Source organism: Rhineura floridana, chromosome 1 (assembly GCF_030035675.1).
Source record: "Rhineura floridana isolate rRhiFlo1 chromosome 1, rRhiFlo1.hap2, whole genome shotgun sequence".
Classification (NCBI taxonomy): domain Eukaryota; kingdom Metazoa; phylum Chordata; class Lepidosauria; order Squamata; family Rhineuridae; genus Rhineura; species Rhineura floridana.
The window spans coordinates 314,747,762-314,765,420 of NC_084480.1; the positions used below are offsets into that span (position 1 = coordinate 314,747,762).

At 43.4% G+C, this 17,659-nt stretch overlaps 1 protein-coding gene and 1 non-coding gene across 2 annotated transcripts in view; both read left to right on the forward strand.

Moving 5' to 3' along the window:
- DENND3 (DENN domain containing 3) overlaps positions 1 to 17,659 on the forward strand; it is a 72,842-nt gene that overhangs the window by 40,636 nt on the left and 14,547 nt on the right. The window contains exons 15-21 of the mRNA XM_061607048.1: positions 1,393 to 1,655; positions 3,380 to 3,550; positions 4,128 to 4,257; positions 13,445 to 13,552; positions 14,367 to 14,503; positions 15,297 to 15,457; positions 17,453 to 17,586. Coding sequence (XP_061463032.1) covers positions 1,393 to 1,655; positions 3,380 to 3,550; positions 4,128 to 4,257; positions 13,445 to 13,552; positions 14,367 to 14,503; positions 15,297 to 15,457; positions 17,453 to 17,586 — 1,104 coding nt within the window. The remainder of the gene's footprint in view (positions 1 to 1,392; positions 1,656 to 3,379; positions 3,551 to 4,127; positions 4,258 to 13,444; positions 13,553 to 14,366; positions 14,504 to 15,296; positions 15,458 to 17,452; positions 17,587 to 17,659) is intronic.
- Positions 2,287 to 2,356, forward strand: TRNAA-UGC (transfer RNA alanine (anticodon UGC)). The gene has a single exon. It is a non-coding gene; the product is annotated as a tRNA-Ala (tRNA).

Here is a 17,659-nt window from a genome sequence, read left to right on the forward strand (position 1 = left end):
AGAGAGGGATATTCACTCCTGTTTATGTAATTGCTTAAGATCCTCGCATACTCCTTTGTCCATGTAAAAATCCCAAAGCGTAAGTGAAATCCCTTTTTTTTTTAATTGCTTGCTTACTTCCCCATCCCTCAAATTATTGATTCGTTTGCTTTTGTTCATATCCTGCCTTTCTTCTGTCATGGAACGCAAGGTGCGCGTATCTCGTTGGTCTTCCATCCAGGCACTGGGCAGGCTCAGACCGGCTTTGCTTCAGCAGGATGGTGGCCTCTGGTGCCTTCAGTCCATAATAGCTTGTGAATGGGAGTGGTGGGAGGGGCAGTTGTTGTGTTTCCAAATTTTTGCTTTTAAAATGTAATGTTCTGTGTGTGTGTTTTGTAAAAGTGTAGACTTCCCTTTTAAGTAATTGTTACCTGTGTGTGTCTTCCTTTCTCTACCTGTATGATGGAATACCTGTTTCTGTGTTTAGAACAAAAGGAAAAAGGACAGTAATTCTGATTATCAGGTTATGTTTAGATATGATGGGAGCAGACACATTTGGCCATGTTATTTGCCCTGTTCATACATAAAGCACAGGATGGGGTGTATGTGTATCCTTACTTCTAATGTCAAAAGAGTTGTGCAGAGTGAGGACTCCTGAACTGTCTTCTATGTTACCTCATTTGATCTAAAAATTATATCCCATTCAACACTTTATATGTGAATGGGACAGAAATGTGAACACAAAATGTAGCTGTCTCTGTCGCATCTAGCCTGGTCCTAAAACATGACTGGGATAAGTCCAGTTACCTCTTTGCTATGGCTTCAGTCTGTTTTGGTTTTGGTGCCCAGGAATTGTGATAATTTTTTCCAGTCCTGCTCTGCAGCTTCTCATATCAAATGCCTCCTTGAATTACACTTGGTAGCCCGCACATTGGTTTACACGACACAGTAGGCCAAAGTATGGCTGACTGGGGCAGGCTCCCAGAGAGGATCTCGCAACTGCTTTGCTGCTGCCTGGTCCTTTTTTGCTTCTGTGGAGCGCTGAGCTTAGCCAAGAGTTGGCTTAGCATGTTATCTAGACCTGGCTTGTCCTCCCTAACTAGGAGCTGTAGCCAAGGTTTGTTCTTGGTTACCATTTGTGGTTAGAGAAGAAAGAGTTAACCATGAGCCTGGGTTCAGTTGACATGCTAAGGCAAACCCTGGCTTAACTCAAGATGACGTGGGAGCAAAGAGGACCAGGGAAGGGCAGAGCATTGGTGATCTCCTCCACAGAGCCTGCACATTCATCTGATCCTGGTAAGTCATAGCTTGGCTTACTGTGCCACATGAACCAGACTGGTATGACTTTTCTCAGGGTGTCATTCTCTCTTACGTAGAAATTTTAATGGAAAATATGGTTGCTTTAATTTTAAGGTCATCAGAAACAAATAGACCCAGAAACATTTAAAGATTTTTACAACTACTGGAAGGAAACGGAAGCAGAGGCTCAAGATGTAAGCCTACCACCCACTGTAATAGAACGTTTAGACAAAAATGAATGTGTCTACAAGTTATCATCCTCAGTTAAAACTAACAAAGGAGTTGGAAAAATAGCAATGACTCAGAAGCGTTTGTTCCTTCTGACTGAAGGAGGTCAACCCAGCTACGAAGAGATTGCAACTTTCAGGGATATAGAGGTGAGTGCTACATAGACTTAATAGCAGAATAGCCAGATTTTAAAGATATTTATTGTATGACTGCAGATTTGGGGCTAATTTAGAACCCATTCTGTGGCCTTTATAAGTCCTACAAATGAATATTTATGTGATTTAGGGCTGATTGACATAGAAGAAATATTTTTAGGTAGCCTATAACCTAATATATTCTTTATACTCTTGTGCAAGTCCTAAAACACCATGGCCTTTGGCATCACTTTTACCATAGCAATTTTTAATTTTTGTCTGTTGTGTTACGGCAACCTCTGGGGCAAGTCTGGCATCCTGTTCAGCACCTAGGAGAGCACAAGAAATTCTTGCCATCTCATATTGTTACTTATATAAATTTATATCCTGCCCATCCTCCCAATGGAGTCCACAGGACATTGGGATATCATGTGCAACCCAGAGCTAGAAACGTGCCTCGTCGCTGCCTGCCTTACCAAAAAAGCAGGAATTTTAGTGAGATCCCATGAGTACATAAAACGTCAGTGGTCTGTTGTCTCTGCTGTGACGACTCCTTATCTAGAGAAAAGCAAGGCTCTGGAAGGAGCTTGTAATCTCAGGATTTGAAAACAGTTAGGGTTTTGGAGGGGGTGAGTGGAGTGGGGAGGGCTGTAGCTCAGTGGTAGAGTATCTGCCTTGCATGCAGAAGGCCTCAGGTTCAATCCCTGACATAGCCAGCTAGGCCTGGGAGAGAGCCCTACCTAAAATCCTGATGTCCTGCTGCCAGTCACTGTAGTCAGTACTGAGCTAGATCTAATCTAATTTTTGAGGGCTATCCTTCAAGTACCTTGTTGCGTCTCAAATGCTGCTTTATGCTTAGAGGCTGGACTCCAGAAGGTTGAACCCAGGGCCTGGTTTGCCGTCTCTTAACTTCTAGCCGAAGTTAATCTTCTTTCGGTCTAGTCTAGCTCCATTAACAAGCACAGAAACTGGCCCTATGGACTTTCCCTGGATTACGTCCTTCCTTTGGGATATGAAACAGCCAGAGCGACTCGCACACAACATTTGGTCGATGTTGAAAGCCAGCATGACCTAGGCTCAGCCTCCAGTTACATCGTAATTGACAGAGCACTCCAGCCAAATATAGCAGCTAACTATCTTTATGTGCCCTCGGTCCAAAAGTACTGCAGAGCCTTCACATTGGCGTGCCTCAGTGTCTTTCCTTCAGCGGTTTTGGAGGGAAGATACCAAAAAATCCCCTACTGTGAATGTAAGTGACCCTGTGACCATGCAGAGGTTGAACTGGTGACTAAGTTCTTCTGTATTGTCTTTTCTTATATTAAAACCAACAGGACGATCAGATGCATTTTATGCTCTTTTACTTCTCTTGTGATTGAAATACAACCTTCTGTTAACGTAGCTAAATGTTGTGCTGCAGCATATAAAATGTGTCAGGGAATTAACTCTTATAATCTCCCTTTTTGGACTTTGTAATATTGCTGTTCAAATAATTCTGTTTTATCTGTTTTATGTTACCTCACTCTATTTTACTCTGATACATTTTATATATTTGGAGAATATATAATATATAAAGCTTGATTCTGATTCCGAGCTAGATGGATCAATGGCCTGATTTAGTATGAGTCAGCTTCCTATGATGCTATGGGGAGGGAGGGGCCAGGAGAAGAGAGGACTACATAGCTGTACTTTGCCTCTCTAACAATTTTAAGTTCTCGTTTTTCTGTCTTCTCCCTGCTCAGGAAGTGAAGAGTACGACAGTTGCTTTTCTTCTTCTCCGGATTCCCACCCTAAAGATAAAAGCCGTGTCCAAAAAGGAGGTTTTTGAGGCAAACCTTAAATCTGAGTGTGATCTTTGGCACTTGATGGTGAAAGAAATGTGGGCTGGGAAGAAAATGGCAGATGATCACAAGGTCTGGCACTTTGAATTGGCAGCTGGAATATGTCTTAACAGGAAAAAACTTGTGTACTTTCACTATCTTGTTGATTTATCAAATGTGTTGATTGCCTTCTACTGTGTAATAGAAGATTAAAAATGAGAGAAGCAAAGTGACCCATTTGCCAAATACGTAGTTATTGTTACAAAACAATGACACTGTTCATTAATGTGTCTCACATTATCTGTGAATGTATTTTAAACAACAATTTTATATGTATGTCTGTTCTTGAGGTTTAACCCTGATACCAGATTGATATGTTTTTCTGTTGATATTGGGGAGTTGGGGGGGCATTAATGGTCCTGAAGGAAGGATTTTCCTCCCCAAGAGTGAGAACTTAATAATGTAATAAGCAGAAGCTTTATTTTGTTAGATTAAATTTAGTAATGTGATGTATAGAATATTCCCTGTTTAAGACACACCAGAGCCAAAAAGGCTTCAAACATGAAGAAACATATTGTTGGATAAATATACAAATGGCCTCTCTTACAGGAACAGGAGGTAGAATGCGAGTTGAAATAACGGCTTCTGTTCCCTTTGCTTGTCCCTCCAGGATCCTCAATACATTCAACAAGCACTTACCAACGTCCTTCTAATGGATGCAGTAGTGGGAGTGTTGCAGTCCTCCAAAATCATTTATGCTGCTTCCAAGCTATCTTATTTTGACAAGATGAAGAACGAAGGTGAGCTGGTTTGTGGCTTAAATGCTTCTGCTACAACATTTCTCTGTATTGAAGAATGTCATCCAGAACTCTGCTGTGCTGATGCAACCTCCATCATGCACCTGTGCAGGTTATCAAGCCCAGGAATCCCTATGAGCCTGGGTACAGTGCGGCAGAGGTGGGGTACGCCCCTAAGCTCCTAGCCAGGCCCAGTTGAGGGAGCAGCAGGATGACAGGACCTGTTGTGTGACTATTCTGACTGCCTGTCTGTCTGTGACTGGCCTTTGTTCTTTCAGACGATTCCATTTGTTTTTCCTCTGACTTTGTACAGTAACTTGAAAAATGTGTTTTCCCTGGATGCTAGTTCCCTGATTATCCTGAACCTGCCATCTGGTGTCCAAGGACAAGAAATGCACTGTAGGTTTGAGGAAGTAGTCAGCTGTTTGCTGGCTTGTAGAGCCCAGTTCATTTCCTGTTCTGGTCATAGGTAGATCTGTCAGTCCTGGTTCCCACATCTTCTACTGTGTGAGCTCTAAGCTGTTTTTTTCCTCTTTCTTCCTCCTTCCTTGACCTTTATTTAAACTTTAGTACTTTAAATAAATAAATTGATTAATAAAAAATTAAAGATAAAATAAATAAATAAGGATTCACCCCCTTTTACCTCATGGGGTCTTTTTCTCCTATTGGGAGGGCTTGGGTGTTTGCCCCCCCCTTGCCTCCACTAACCAAAACCCCCCAAACAGCAACAGCCCCCCCTTCCCTTTCCCCCTTTTTGGTGCACTGGGGGTGGCTCAAATCCCATTTAATCCCCAGAGAGGAATCTTGCTTGCTCTTACAGGACTGGCACAGCAAGATTGCCTAAGGCATGCACCATTTTGAAAGGCAACTGAGGGTCAGTTGAGCCAACAGCCAGACCTTCTACCCCCAGAGGCTATTTAGAACCTATTCTTTGTGCCTCTTGTTCCCCCTATGTGTTCTTGCAGATGCCCCTTCCACCCCTCACTTGCTTGCTGAGATAGGACAGCAGCTCCAGCAGCTGGGAAGCAGCAGTTTTTTCCTTTCCTGCACTCCCACTCAGCCACAGACATTCTTTCCGGGGCTTTTTCTTCCCGTGGCTAGACTCGGCAACACCGCAGGGAACCCCGCTTCTGTTCTTTGCGTTTCAGAAGTTCCTTCTACAGCTTTCTCTTTCTCCTCGCCAGCTGCCGCTCCTCAAGAGGCAAGGAAATAAAATTTTGGAATATTTTACTTCTCCCTTGTTTTTTCCTCCTGGGCGTACACCTCACCCTGCGGTTTTTCCTTCCTTTTTTTTCTCCCCTTGTAGGATCATCATAAGTTTTTTCTTTACCCTGGCGGCAGTAATTTAAGCAATCCAGGACTGTGATGCACTGTCATGTATCTTTGCCGGCGGAGCTTTTTAAAGTTGTCCGAGGGCTGTTACATTCTGGCCCTAAGGACATGATTGATTCATCTGAAGCCTGTTGTAATGAATTTGCTAGGCACTTCCAGGATAAAAATCTCTTGCATCCGTCAGGACTTGGACTCCAATGTTATAGCAGTGGAATTAAATGAGGTATCCGGAGCACAGTCTGGTCATGATTTGTTGGATGAGTTTCAATTGGTACAGCTTGAGGATGTCGACAAGGTGCTTGGACAGGTGCGTGCAACCACTTCTACATTGGACCCTTGCCCCTCTTGGCTGATAAAAGCTAGCAGGGTTGGAACTGCCGGCTGGGCCAGGGAAGTGATTAATGCCTCATTGCAAGAGGGAGTGGTCCCTGGCTGCCTGAAGGCGGCGGTGGTGAGACCACTTTTGAAGAAATCTTCCCTGGACCCAGAAAATCTTAACAATTACAGGCCGGTAGCGAATGTTCCATTCCTGGGCAAGGTCCTAGAAAGAGTGGTTGCCAACCAGCTCCAGACGCTCTTGGATGAGACCGATTATCTAGATCCATTTCAATCGGGTTTCAGGCCCGGTTTTGGCACGGAGATGGCCTTGGTCGCCCTGTATGATGACCTTTGTCGGGAGAAAGACAGGGGGAGTGTAACTCTGTTGATTCTTCTTGATCTCTCAGCGGCTTTTGATACCATCGACCATGGTATCCTTCTGGAGAGACTCGCTGATCTGGGAGTTGGAGGTACTGCTTGGCAGTGGTTCTGCTCCTACTTGGCGGGTCGTCTCCAGAAGGTAGTGCTTGGGGAATTTTGCTCGGCACCCTGGGCCCTCTAATATGGGGTCCCACAGGGGTCAGTACTATCCCCCATGCTTTTTAACATCTACATGAAGCCGCTGGGTGCCATCATCAGGAGTTTTGGAGTGCGCTGCCACCAGTATGCTGATGACACGCAGCTCTACATCTCCTGTTCATCTTTTTCAGGTGAGGCTGTCAAGGTGCTGAACCGATGCATGGCTGTGGTAATGGACTGGATGAGAGCGAATAAATTGAGGCTCAATCCAGACAAGACTGAGATGCTGTTAGTAGGTGGTTCCCTTGACCAGATGGTGGATGTTCAACCTGTTCTGGATGGGGTTGCACTCCCCCTGAAGGAGCAGGTCCGTAGTTTGGGAGTTCTTTTAGAACCATCCCTGTCACTAGAGGCACAAGTAGCCTCGGTGGCACGGAGTGCTTTCTATCAACTTTGGTTGGTGGCCCAACTACGCCCCTATCTGGACAGGGAAAACCTTGCTTCAGTTGTCCATGCACTGGTAACCTCTAAATTGGACTACTGCAATGCACTCTACGTGGGGCTGCCTTTGAAGACGGTTCGGAAGCTACAGCTCGTGCAAAATGCAGCGGCCAGACTGTTAACAGGGACTCGGAGGTCCGAACATATAACACAGATTCTGGCCCGCTTGCACTGGCTGCCTATATGCTTCCGGGCTCGATTCAAGGTGCTGGTTTTAACTTATAAAGCCTTACACGGCCTGGGACCACAATACCTGATGGAACGCCTCTCCCGATATGAACCTACCCGTACGCTGCGATCAACATCAAAGGCCCTCCTCCGGGTGCCTACTCAGAGAGAAGCCGGGAAGGTGACAACGAGAAAACGGGCTTTCTCAGTGGTGGCCCCCGAACTATGGAATTCTCTCCCTGATGAGGTACACCTGGCGCCAACATTGTTATCTTTTCGGCACCAGGTAAAAACCTTCCTCTTCTCTCAGGCATTTTAACATTTTAATATTTAATATTTTAACATTTCGATATTTGATATCTTTTTAACATCTTAATATTTCAATCAATTTAATACTTTTTAACATTTAATATTTAGTATTGAGTTTTGTAGTTGCTTATGTGTTTGATTAGGTTTAGTTTTTAATTTGTTTAATATATGTTTTAATTGTATATTGGATGTTTATCTGTTGTGAACCGCCCAGAGAGCTTTGGCTATGGGGCGGGATATAAATTTAATTAATAAATAAATAATAAATAAATTCATTAATAAATATCATAGAATAGAATCACAGAATAGTAGAGTTGGAAGGGGTCTATAAGGACATAAAGTCCAACCCCCTGCTTAATGCAGGAATCCAAATCAAAGCATTCCTGACAGATGCCCACTACCTCTCTAGGTCATTGCTTCCATTGTCGTATGGCTGTCACAGTTAGGAAGTTTTTCCTGATGTTCAGTCGAAATCTGGCTTTCTTCAACTTGAGCCCATTATTCCGTGTCCTGCATTCTGGGACGATCGAGAAGAGATCCCGGCCCTCCTCTATGTGACAACCTTTCATGTATTTGAAGAGTGCTATCATATCTCCCCTTAGTCTTCTGAAAGCTAAACATGCCCAGTTCTTTCAGTCCTCATAGGGCTTTGTTTCCAGTCCCCTGATCATCCTTGTTGCCCTCCTCTGAACCTGTTCCAGTTTGTCTGCATCCTTCTTGAAGTGCGGAGACCAGAACTGGATGCAGTATAGATAAAGCCTAACCAGTACTGAATAGAGGGGAACTAGTACTTCACGCGATTTGGAAACTATACTTCTGTTAATGCAGCCTAATATAGCATCTGCCTTTTTTGCAGTCACATCACACTGTTGGCTCATATTCAGCTTGATCAACGATCAATGACAATTCCAAGATCCTTCTCACGTGTCGTATTGCTGAGCCAAGTATCCCCCATCTTATAACTATCCATTTGGTTTCTTTTTCCTAAGTGTAGAATTTTGCATTTGTCCCTGTTGAATTTCATTCTGTTGTTTTCAGCCCAATGCTCCAGCCTATCAAGGTCCCTTTGAATTTTGTTTGTCTTCCACGGTATTAGCTATGCCCCCCAGTTTTGTATCATCTGCAAATTTGATAAGCATGCTCTGTACCTCCTCATCCAAGTTGTTAATAAAAATGTTGAAGAGCACTGGGCCCAGGACCTAGCCCTGTGGTAGCCCACTCTTTACTTCCGCCCAGTTTGAGAAGGAACCATTGATAAGTACTCTTTTGAGTATGATTCTGGAGCCAACTGTGGATCCACCTGATAATTGTTCCATCCAGCCCACATTTAGCTAGTTTGCTAATCAGAATATCATGGGGCACCTTGTCAAAAGCTTTGCTGAAGTTGAGATAGATTATGTCCACAGCATTCCCACAGTCTACAAGGGAGGTTACCTGGTCAAAAAATGAGATAAGATTAGTTTGGCAGGATTTGTTCTTCATAAATCCATGTTGGCTCCTAGTAATCACTGCATTGCTTTCAAGTTGCTTACAGATTGACTTCTTTATAATCTGCTCCAGAGTTTTTCCAGGAATTGATGTAAGGCTGACTGGTCTGTAGTTCCCAGGTTTCTCCTTCTTGCCCTTTTTGAAGATAGGGACAACATTAGCTCTCCTCCAGTCATCCTGCACTTCACCCATCCTCCACGATTTCACAAAGATAATAGAGAGCAGTTCTGAGAGTTCTTCAGCCAGTTCCTTCAGTACTGTAAGATGCAGTTTATCGGACCCTGCCGATTTGAACTCGTTCAAAGTGATTAGGTATTCCTTGACCATTTGTCTATCAATCTCAAGTTCCAATCCTGCCCCTTCTACTTCATGTTTCCTGGGAGGGTCATAGACCCTTTTTTGGAAGAAGACTGAGCCAAAGTAGGAATTGAGCACTTCTGCCTTTTCTTTGTCATCTGTTACCATTTTGCTATCCTCATTGAGTAGCTGTGCCACAATTTCTTTCTCTGTCTTTTACCTGCTGGATCAGGCCAGTGGACCATCTAGTCCAGCATCCTGTTCTCACAGTGGCCAACCTGGTGCCTGGGGGAAGCCCACAAGCAGGACCTGAGTGCAAGAACACTCTTCCCTCCTGAAGCTTCCGGCAACTGGTTTTCAGAAACATACTGCCTCTGACTAGGGTGGCAGAGCACAGCCATCAAGGCTAGTAGCCATTGATAGCCCTGTCCTCCATGAATTTGTCTAATCTTCGTTTAAAGCCGTCCAAGCTGGTGGCCATTACTGCATCTTGTGGGAGCAAATTCCATAGTTTAACTATGCGCTGAGTAAAGAAGTACTTCCTTTTGTCTGTCCTGAATCTTCCAACATTCAGCTTCTTTGAATGTCCACGAGTTCTAGTATTATGAGAGAGGGAGAAAAACATTACTCTATCCACTTTCTCAGTGCCATGCATAATTTTATACACTTCTATCATGTCTTCTCTGACCCGCCTTTTCTCTAAACTAAAAAGCCCCAAATGCTGCAACCTTTCCTCGTAACCTTTCCATCCCCTTGATCATTCTGGTTGCCCTCTTCTGAACCTTTTCCAACTCTAGAATATCCTTTTTGAGATGAGGCGACCAGAACTGTACACAGTATTCCAAATGCGGCTGCACCATAGATTTATACAATGGCATTATGATATCGGCTGTTTTATTTTCAATACCTTTCCTAATTATTCCTAGCATGGAATTTGCCTTTTTCACAGCTGCCGCACACTGGGTCGACATTTTCATCGTGCTGTCCACTACAACCCCAAGGTCTCTCTCCTGGTCGGTCACCGCCAGTTCAGACCCCATGAGCGTATATGTGAAATTAAGATTTTTTGCTCCAATATGCATAATTTTACACTTGTTTATCTTGAATTGCATTTGCCATTTTCCCGCCCATTCACTCAGTTTGGAGAGGTCTTTTTGGAGCTCTTCGCAATCCCTTTTTGTTTTAACAACCCTGAACAATTTAGTGTCATCAGCAAACTTGGCCACTTCACTGCTCACTCCTAATTGTAGGTCATTAATGAACAAGTTGAAAAGTACAGGTCCCAATACCGATCCTTGAGGGACTCCACTTTCTACAGCCCTCCATTGGGAGAACTGTCCGTTTATTCCTACTCTCTGCTTTCTGCTTCTGCTGCAATCTCTGTACACTGCTGCAAAGTGTACTTTCAAAAAGCGTTTGACAAGGTACCTCACCAAAGGCTTCTGAGGAAGCTTAGCAGTCATGGAATAAGAGGAGAGGTCCTCTTGTGGATAAGAAATTGGTTAAGAAGCAGAAAGCAGAGAGTAGGAATAAACGGACAGTTCTCCCAATGGAGGGCTGTAGAAAGTGGAGTCCCTCAAGGATCGGTATTGGGACCTGTACTTTTCAACTTGTTCATTAATGACCTAGAATTAGGAGTGAGCAGTGAAGTGGCCAAGTTTACTGATGACACTAAATTGTTCAGGGTTGTTAAAACAAAAAGGGATTGCGAAGAGCTCCAAAAAGACCTCTCCCAACTGAGTGAATGGGCGGAAAAATGGCAAATGCAATTCAATATAAACAAGTGTAAAATTATGCATATTGGAGCAAAAAATCTTAATTTCACATATACACTCATGGGGTCTGAACTGGCGGTGACCGACCAGGAGAGAGACCTCGGGGTTGTAGTGGACAGCACGATGAAAATGTCGACCCAGTGTGCGGCAGCTGTGAAAAAGGCAAATTCCATGCTAGCGATAATTAGGAAAGGTATTGAAAATAAAGCAGCCGATATCATAATGCCATTGTATAAATCTATGGTGCGGCCGCATTTGGAATACTGTGTACAGTTCTGGTCGCCTCATCTCAAAAAGGATATTCTAGAGTTGGAAAAGGTTCAGAAGAGGGCAACCAGAATGATCAAGGGGATGGAGCGACTCCCTTACGAGGAAAGGTTGCAGCATTTGGGGCTTTTTAGTTTAGAGAAAAGGCGGGTCAGAGGAGACATGATAGAAGTGTATAAAATTATGCATGGCATTGAGAAAGTGGATAGAGAAAAGTTCTTCTCCCTCTCTCATAATGCTAGAACTCGTGGACATTCAAAGAAGCTGAATGTTGGAAGATTCAGGACAGACAAAAGGAAGTACTTCTTTACTCAGCGCATAGTTAAACTATGGAACTTGCTCCCACAAGATGCAGTAATGGCCACCAGCTTGGACGGCTTTAAAAGAAGATTAGACAAATTCATGGAGGACAGGGCTATCAATGGCTACTAGCCATGATGGCTGTGCTGTGCCACCCTAGTCAGAGGCAGCATGCTTCTGAAAACCAGTTGCCGGAAGCCTCAGGAGGGGAGAGTGTTCTTGCACTCGGGTCCTGCTTGCGGGCTTCCCCCAGGCACCTGGTTGGCCACTGTGAGAACAGGATGCTGGACTAGATGGGCCACTGGCCTGATCCAGCAGGCTCTTCTTATGTTCTTATGTTCTTATCATCCAAGGGTCCAATCGCCTCCCTAGATGGTCTCCTGCTTTGAATGTATTTATAGAATTTTTTGTTGTTGGTTTTTATGTTCTTAGCAATGTGGTCCTCAAATTCTTTTTTGGCATCCCTTATTGTCTTCTTGCATTTCTTTTGCCAGAGTTTGTGTTCTTTTTTATTTTCTTCATTCGGACAAGACTTCCATTTTCTGAAGGAAGACTTTTTGCCTCTAAGAGCTTCCTTGACTTTGCTCGTTAACCATGCTGGCATCTTCTTGGCCCTGGCGGTACCTTTTCTGATCTGCAGTATGCACTCCAGTCGAGCTTCTAATATAGTGTTTTTAAACAACTTCCAAGCATTTTCGAGTGATGTGACCCTCTGGACTTTGTTTTTCAGCTTTCTTTTTACCACTCCCCTCATTTTTGTAAAGTTTCCTCTTTTGAAGTCAGATGTGACCGTGTTGGATTTTCTTGGCAATTGGCCATTTACATGTATGTTTAATTTAATAGCACTATGGTCACTGCTCCCAATCGGTTCAACAACACTTACATCTCGCACCAGGTCCCGGTCCCCACTGAGGATTAAGTCCAGGGTTGCCGTCTCTCTGGTCGGTTCCATGACCAACTGGTCTAGGGAATAGTCATTTAGAATATCTAGAAATTTTGCTTCTTTGTTGTGACTGGAACACATATGCGGCCAGTCTATGTCCGGGTAGTTGAAGTCACCCATTACTACCACATTTCCTAGTTTGGATGCTTCCTCAATTTCATATCTCATCTCCAGGTCTCCCTGAGCATTTTGATCAGGGGGACGATAGATCGTTCCCAGTATTAAATCCCTCCTGGGGCATGGTATCACCACCCACAACGATTCTGTGGAGGAGTCCACCTCTTTTGGGGTTTCGAGTTTGCTGGATTCAATGCCTTCTTTCACGTATAGAACGACTCCGCCACCAATACATCCTTCCCTGTCCTTCCGATATAGTTTATATCCGGGGATAACCGTATCCCACTGGTTTTCTCCATTCTACCGGGTCTCCGTTATACTCACTATATCGATGCTCTCCTCTAAGACCAAGCACTCCAGTTCTCCCATCTTGGTTCGGAGGCTCCTAGCATTAGCGTACAGGCACTTGTAAGCAGTGTCTCTCTTCAAGTGTCTTTGGCACTTTTGGTTTGGCCTGTGGTAATTTTGCCCTTCTGAATTGATATCCTGTGCTATTTTGTTGCTTTTAGCTTCTCTTCAAGCGCTTCAGGTGCTTAGGTTTGCCAAACATCCACGTAAGGATGTAGTCTTCACAGGTGTTGTTTTCATTCTTTGTTTGCTTGTGTGTTTTTTGCTTTCCTCTTCTCTTGCCATGTCTGCATGTTGGTTCTCCTGCACTATCATCCAGGCGACTTGTTTGAAAATGAACTGGCCTTGACAAGCCAGCAACAGCTGACTAGTTCCTCAAAACTGCAGTGTTTCCTGCCCTTCGACACCAGGTGGCAGGTTCAGGTTAACCCATGTGATGAACTGGTATCCAGTAAAATCAGGTGATTTCAGGTGAGAACCAACGGTTCACTTATCTTCTTTGCTTCAGTGCCCATGATGGTCCCCAAAACAACAGCAGAAACACTCAAGCACAAGATTAATCCATCAGCTGGCGAAACTTTTCCACAGGCCGTGGAAGTCTTGCTTTACACACCAGGTATGAAATATTGAGTGGCTGGAGGGTCATGGAGCAGTTGGAGTTAGAGTTGGCGTCCCCCCTGCAATGTGTCAGGATGGGGTATGTTGGCTTCTCAACAACTGTGGAAGGTGCGGTACATACAGAGAAAGGTTGATGAGAGGAAGAAATAAGAACCCAAGTATTTGCCCTCCAAGGCCAGCATTTAGCTCACTATTCTGTGTAGGCTAAATGATACTTGACAGAATAGTTCAGAAGTCACCATTCTACTGCCAAGATAGTTTGTTTGTTGCATTTGTACCTTGCTATTTAGCCAAAAAAATTCCCAGAGTTGCTTACATTCAGTGAATGAAAACAAGACAGTTCATGCCAAAAGGCTTACAGTCTAAAAGACGTGACATAAAAGCAAAAAGGGACAGGAGGGAAGAGAAAAGAAGCAAAGTCAAGTGCCAGTTCTTCAAGTTGAATAGAAGTTGTTATAACAACCATTTGGAATGGAAATAGTTCAGGGTCAGGAGATGCCTAATGATGCTGGCTTTTCAGCAGAGCGGATGGAATAAGGCCTGCTTCTCATCCAGGCTTGGCTCTGTTAAGCTCTGTAAAATACTGGGATGTTATTGAGCAAAATACTTCTTTGTAAAATAAATAAATAAAATTGAAGGAGGCATTAGTAGGCATCAAAAATGCTGCTGCTGTTCATGGCGTTCCTCAGTCACCTAATTTGCAAATTGGGATAACCGGCTTTATACTTCTCTTGGCTGGTATGTTGCCTGGTTATGTATTTGGGTATAACATATTTGATACCAAGTGTGTCACTACTTTGTCCATTACGTAGGGCAACTTGATCCAGCAGAAAAGAATGGAGATGCCCATCCAAAATTATGGTGTGCTTTGAATGGAGGGAAGGTGGTTGTGTTTGATGCATCTACATGGTCTATACAGCACTATTTCAAAGTGGGGAACTCTAAACTAGTAAGTAACACTGTGCAAATACCACTTTTTAAATTTACTAGTAAAAATACTTAAATATGCTTAGCTGTTTTGGCTTTTTAAGCTTTCCTGAGTCTTCCATCCTGCTAATTGTGGTTTTACTAGATGTATGTCTTGGGTCTCCCCCATTTCATCACCATTCATGTGTCAGTATATTTATTATGCCCAAATATGTTATATGAGGATATCTAGGTAATGTGGCAGTGGGAAAACTGCCAGCCTTCTGAGTTGGGAAATGAATAGTAACTGTCTGCTAGGGAAATAGACTCTTGCCGTAGTTACCATGGGAAAAAATGCTTCAAGGCTTCATTGAGAGAAAGGAGCAAACAGACGTTCAAGGCAGGCTGCAAGGTCCTGATGTGCAGAGTTAAAAGTGACACTCTCAGGAAAACCAGAGAGATACAGTTACAACCTGATCGTATTTATATCCTACATGATCCTCAGAGTTTTGCATTGCTCTATGCATCCTGACAGAAAGGAATATAGGTGTTTCCTTCAGTCCACTAGAGACAGATGCTTCTTCTTTCAAAGATATCAATGCTTGCTATAGGAAACTGCCCATCTAAGAGGCTCATTTTACACACAGTTGTGTGTGCAACAGATAATTAACTGAAGTTTCACCTCTGGAAAACACTTGTCAGTCTTTCAGAATTCTTGAGGCTTTTCAGTTACAATAAGGAGAGAAGGAAAAAAAGCAGGGGTGTAACGTTTATGGTACGATGCTCAGACCTTCTGTAATACACTGATTTAGTCTTCCTATTTCTTCTAAATGCAGAAATGTATGGTAATGGCAGAACAAAGTCAAGTCTGGATTGGTTCTCAAGACTCCATTATCTACTTAATCAATACTCACAGCATGTCTTGCAATAAGCAACTGAATGACCATCGCTCTGAAGTTGTGGACATTGTTTTGGAGAACAGAGATGGTGTGTCCAGGTCAGTTCAATGTAGTATGGGTGGTTCTCTTGTTCAAGGATCAACTGGAATTGTATCTGAGTGTAATGGATAGAGAGGTGGGGGGGTAGAGAGACTTTTCCTATTAGTGGACCCTCTTTTTATGTAAGGATTCTTCCCCCCCCCCCAAAAATTATTTATTTATTTATTTAATTTGTATCCCACCCTTCCTCTCAGCAGGAGCCCAGGGCGGCAAACAAAGCACCAAAAAAACTTTAAAACTTCATAAAAACAGATCTTAAAATACATTAATACAAAACAGCATTAAAAACAATTAAAAAAACAACCCTAAAAAGGGTTAAAAACATTATTAAAAACATATTAACAAGCAATTCTAACACAGATGTAGGCTGGGATAGGTCTCAACTTAAAAGGCTTGTTGAAAGAGGAAGGTCTTCAAAAGGCGCCGAAAAGATAGCAGAGATGGTGCCTGCCTAATATTCAAGGGGAGGGAATTCCACAGGGTAGGTGCCGCCACACTAAAGGTCCATTTCCTATATTGTGGAGAACAAACCTCCTGATAAGATGGTATCTGCAGGAGGCCCTCACCAGCACAGCGCAGTGATCGACTGGGGATATAAGGGATGAGATGGTTTTTCAGGTATCCTGGTCCCAAGCTGTATAGGGCTTTGTACACCAAAACTAGAACCTTGAACTTGGCCCGGTAGCAAATGGGCAGCCACTGCAATTCTTTCAGTGGCGGGGTGATATGTTGGTGATACCCTGCCCTAGTGAGCAGTCTTACCACCGCATTTTGCACCAGCTGCAACTTCTGGACCAACCTAAAGGGCAGCCCCACGTAGAGCGCATTACAGTAATCCAGCCTAGAGATTACCAGTGCGTGGACAACAGTGGTCAGGACAACAAACAGCCATTAATCAGGCTCAGCCTCCTGACACACCAGCTGACTAGTTGCTTGAGGAGTTTCTGAGCCCCATTTCTTACGCCCCCTTCCTTCAACCCAACTCTAGGGGTAAAAAATGGAGAGGATTTTTTTTCCTCAAAGGCCACAGAATTTAAGAAAGTGTTGCAAAATAAATCCTTGGAATATTAGGGGGTTGCTTTACAACTGTGTAGTCTTAACGTATGGGGAAGATTTTAGTGAGAAATTTCCATTTTAAACCAATGAAGCTAAATGCCCAGGTATGAGGAATTCTATGGGGAGTGGGGATGGAAGGAAAAGGAAGGGCAACACGGTCTTTTACACAAGAGTTGTGGGATCTGCAGCCAGTGTAGACCACAGGATCCCTGGGACCGACTGAAGGCGGATGGCTACAGATTCCCCAGCCCCCGTTAGAGGCTGCATCTTCCTAATGCCTGTGGATACTTCAAAGCCATGGATCTCTGTGTGTGTGCGCATCTCAAAATAACAAGGAAGTGCCTTGCAAAGAGATGAACTTAGACACTAAAAATCCTAATCAATGTTTGATTCATCTTCCGGTCACATTTTGTCTTGGCAGATGTTGGGAGGTATGGCCACTTTCAAAGTAAAGGTAGCCCCGTTTGGCTAGCATTGGGTATGCAATGAGGTCTTGGTTTCTTGTTCGTGTTAATTATCTAATTCATGAGGAGATGAGAATAGGCTATTTGCATTTTGGCCTTAGCAAAAGCAGCATTATGGAAACAGTAGTACAGGCGTGAAACAGGAGAACTGTTAGTTAACAAATTTTAGTTAAAAGAGTAGTCACAGCAGAACTAGTGATAATGGAAAATATGACCTAAAAAGATTGCTGTGGCTAAAATTCAGATAGGACAGGACTTGGATAGGATTCTTCATTTGAAAAACAAGAAGGTTGAGAGCGATGGTATACTTGGAGACTAAACAGAAAAGTATACCAGACCTCTATGGCAGATGTGACAAATGAATTGAATGCCATATTGTGACCTTATCCCCACAGTATTGATTTTGGTGTTATTTCTTTTCTTTTTTTGTAACACAATGGCCTAATATCGTGTGCTTTTCTTGCACATGAACAGTGAGGCCTATTCATGCAGCTTAGATGGAACAGTGATTGCATGGAACATCAGCACCTTGAAAGTGAACCACAGATTTCAACTGCCATGTGAAACTCTAACTGCTATCAAATTCCATAACAACAGACTTTGGTGCTGTAAGTTTACTATATCTTAATCTGAATGTAGTTTAAAAGGAGGAAAACAAAACCCTCTATGGCTTTATTCATA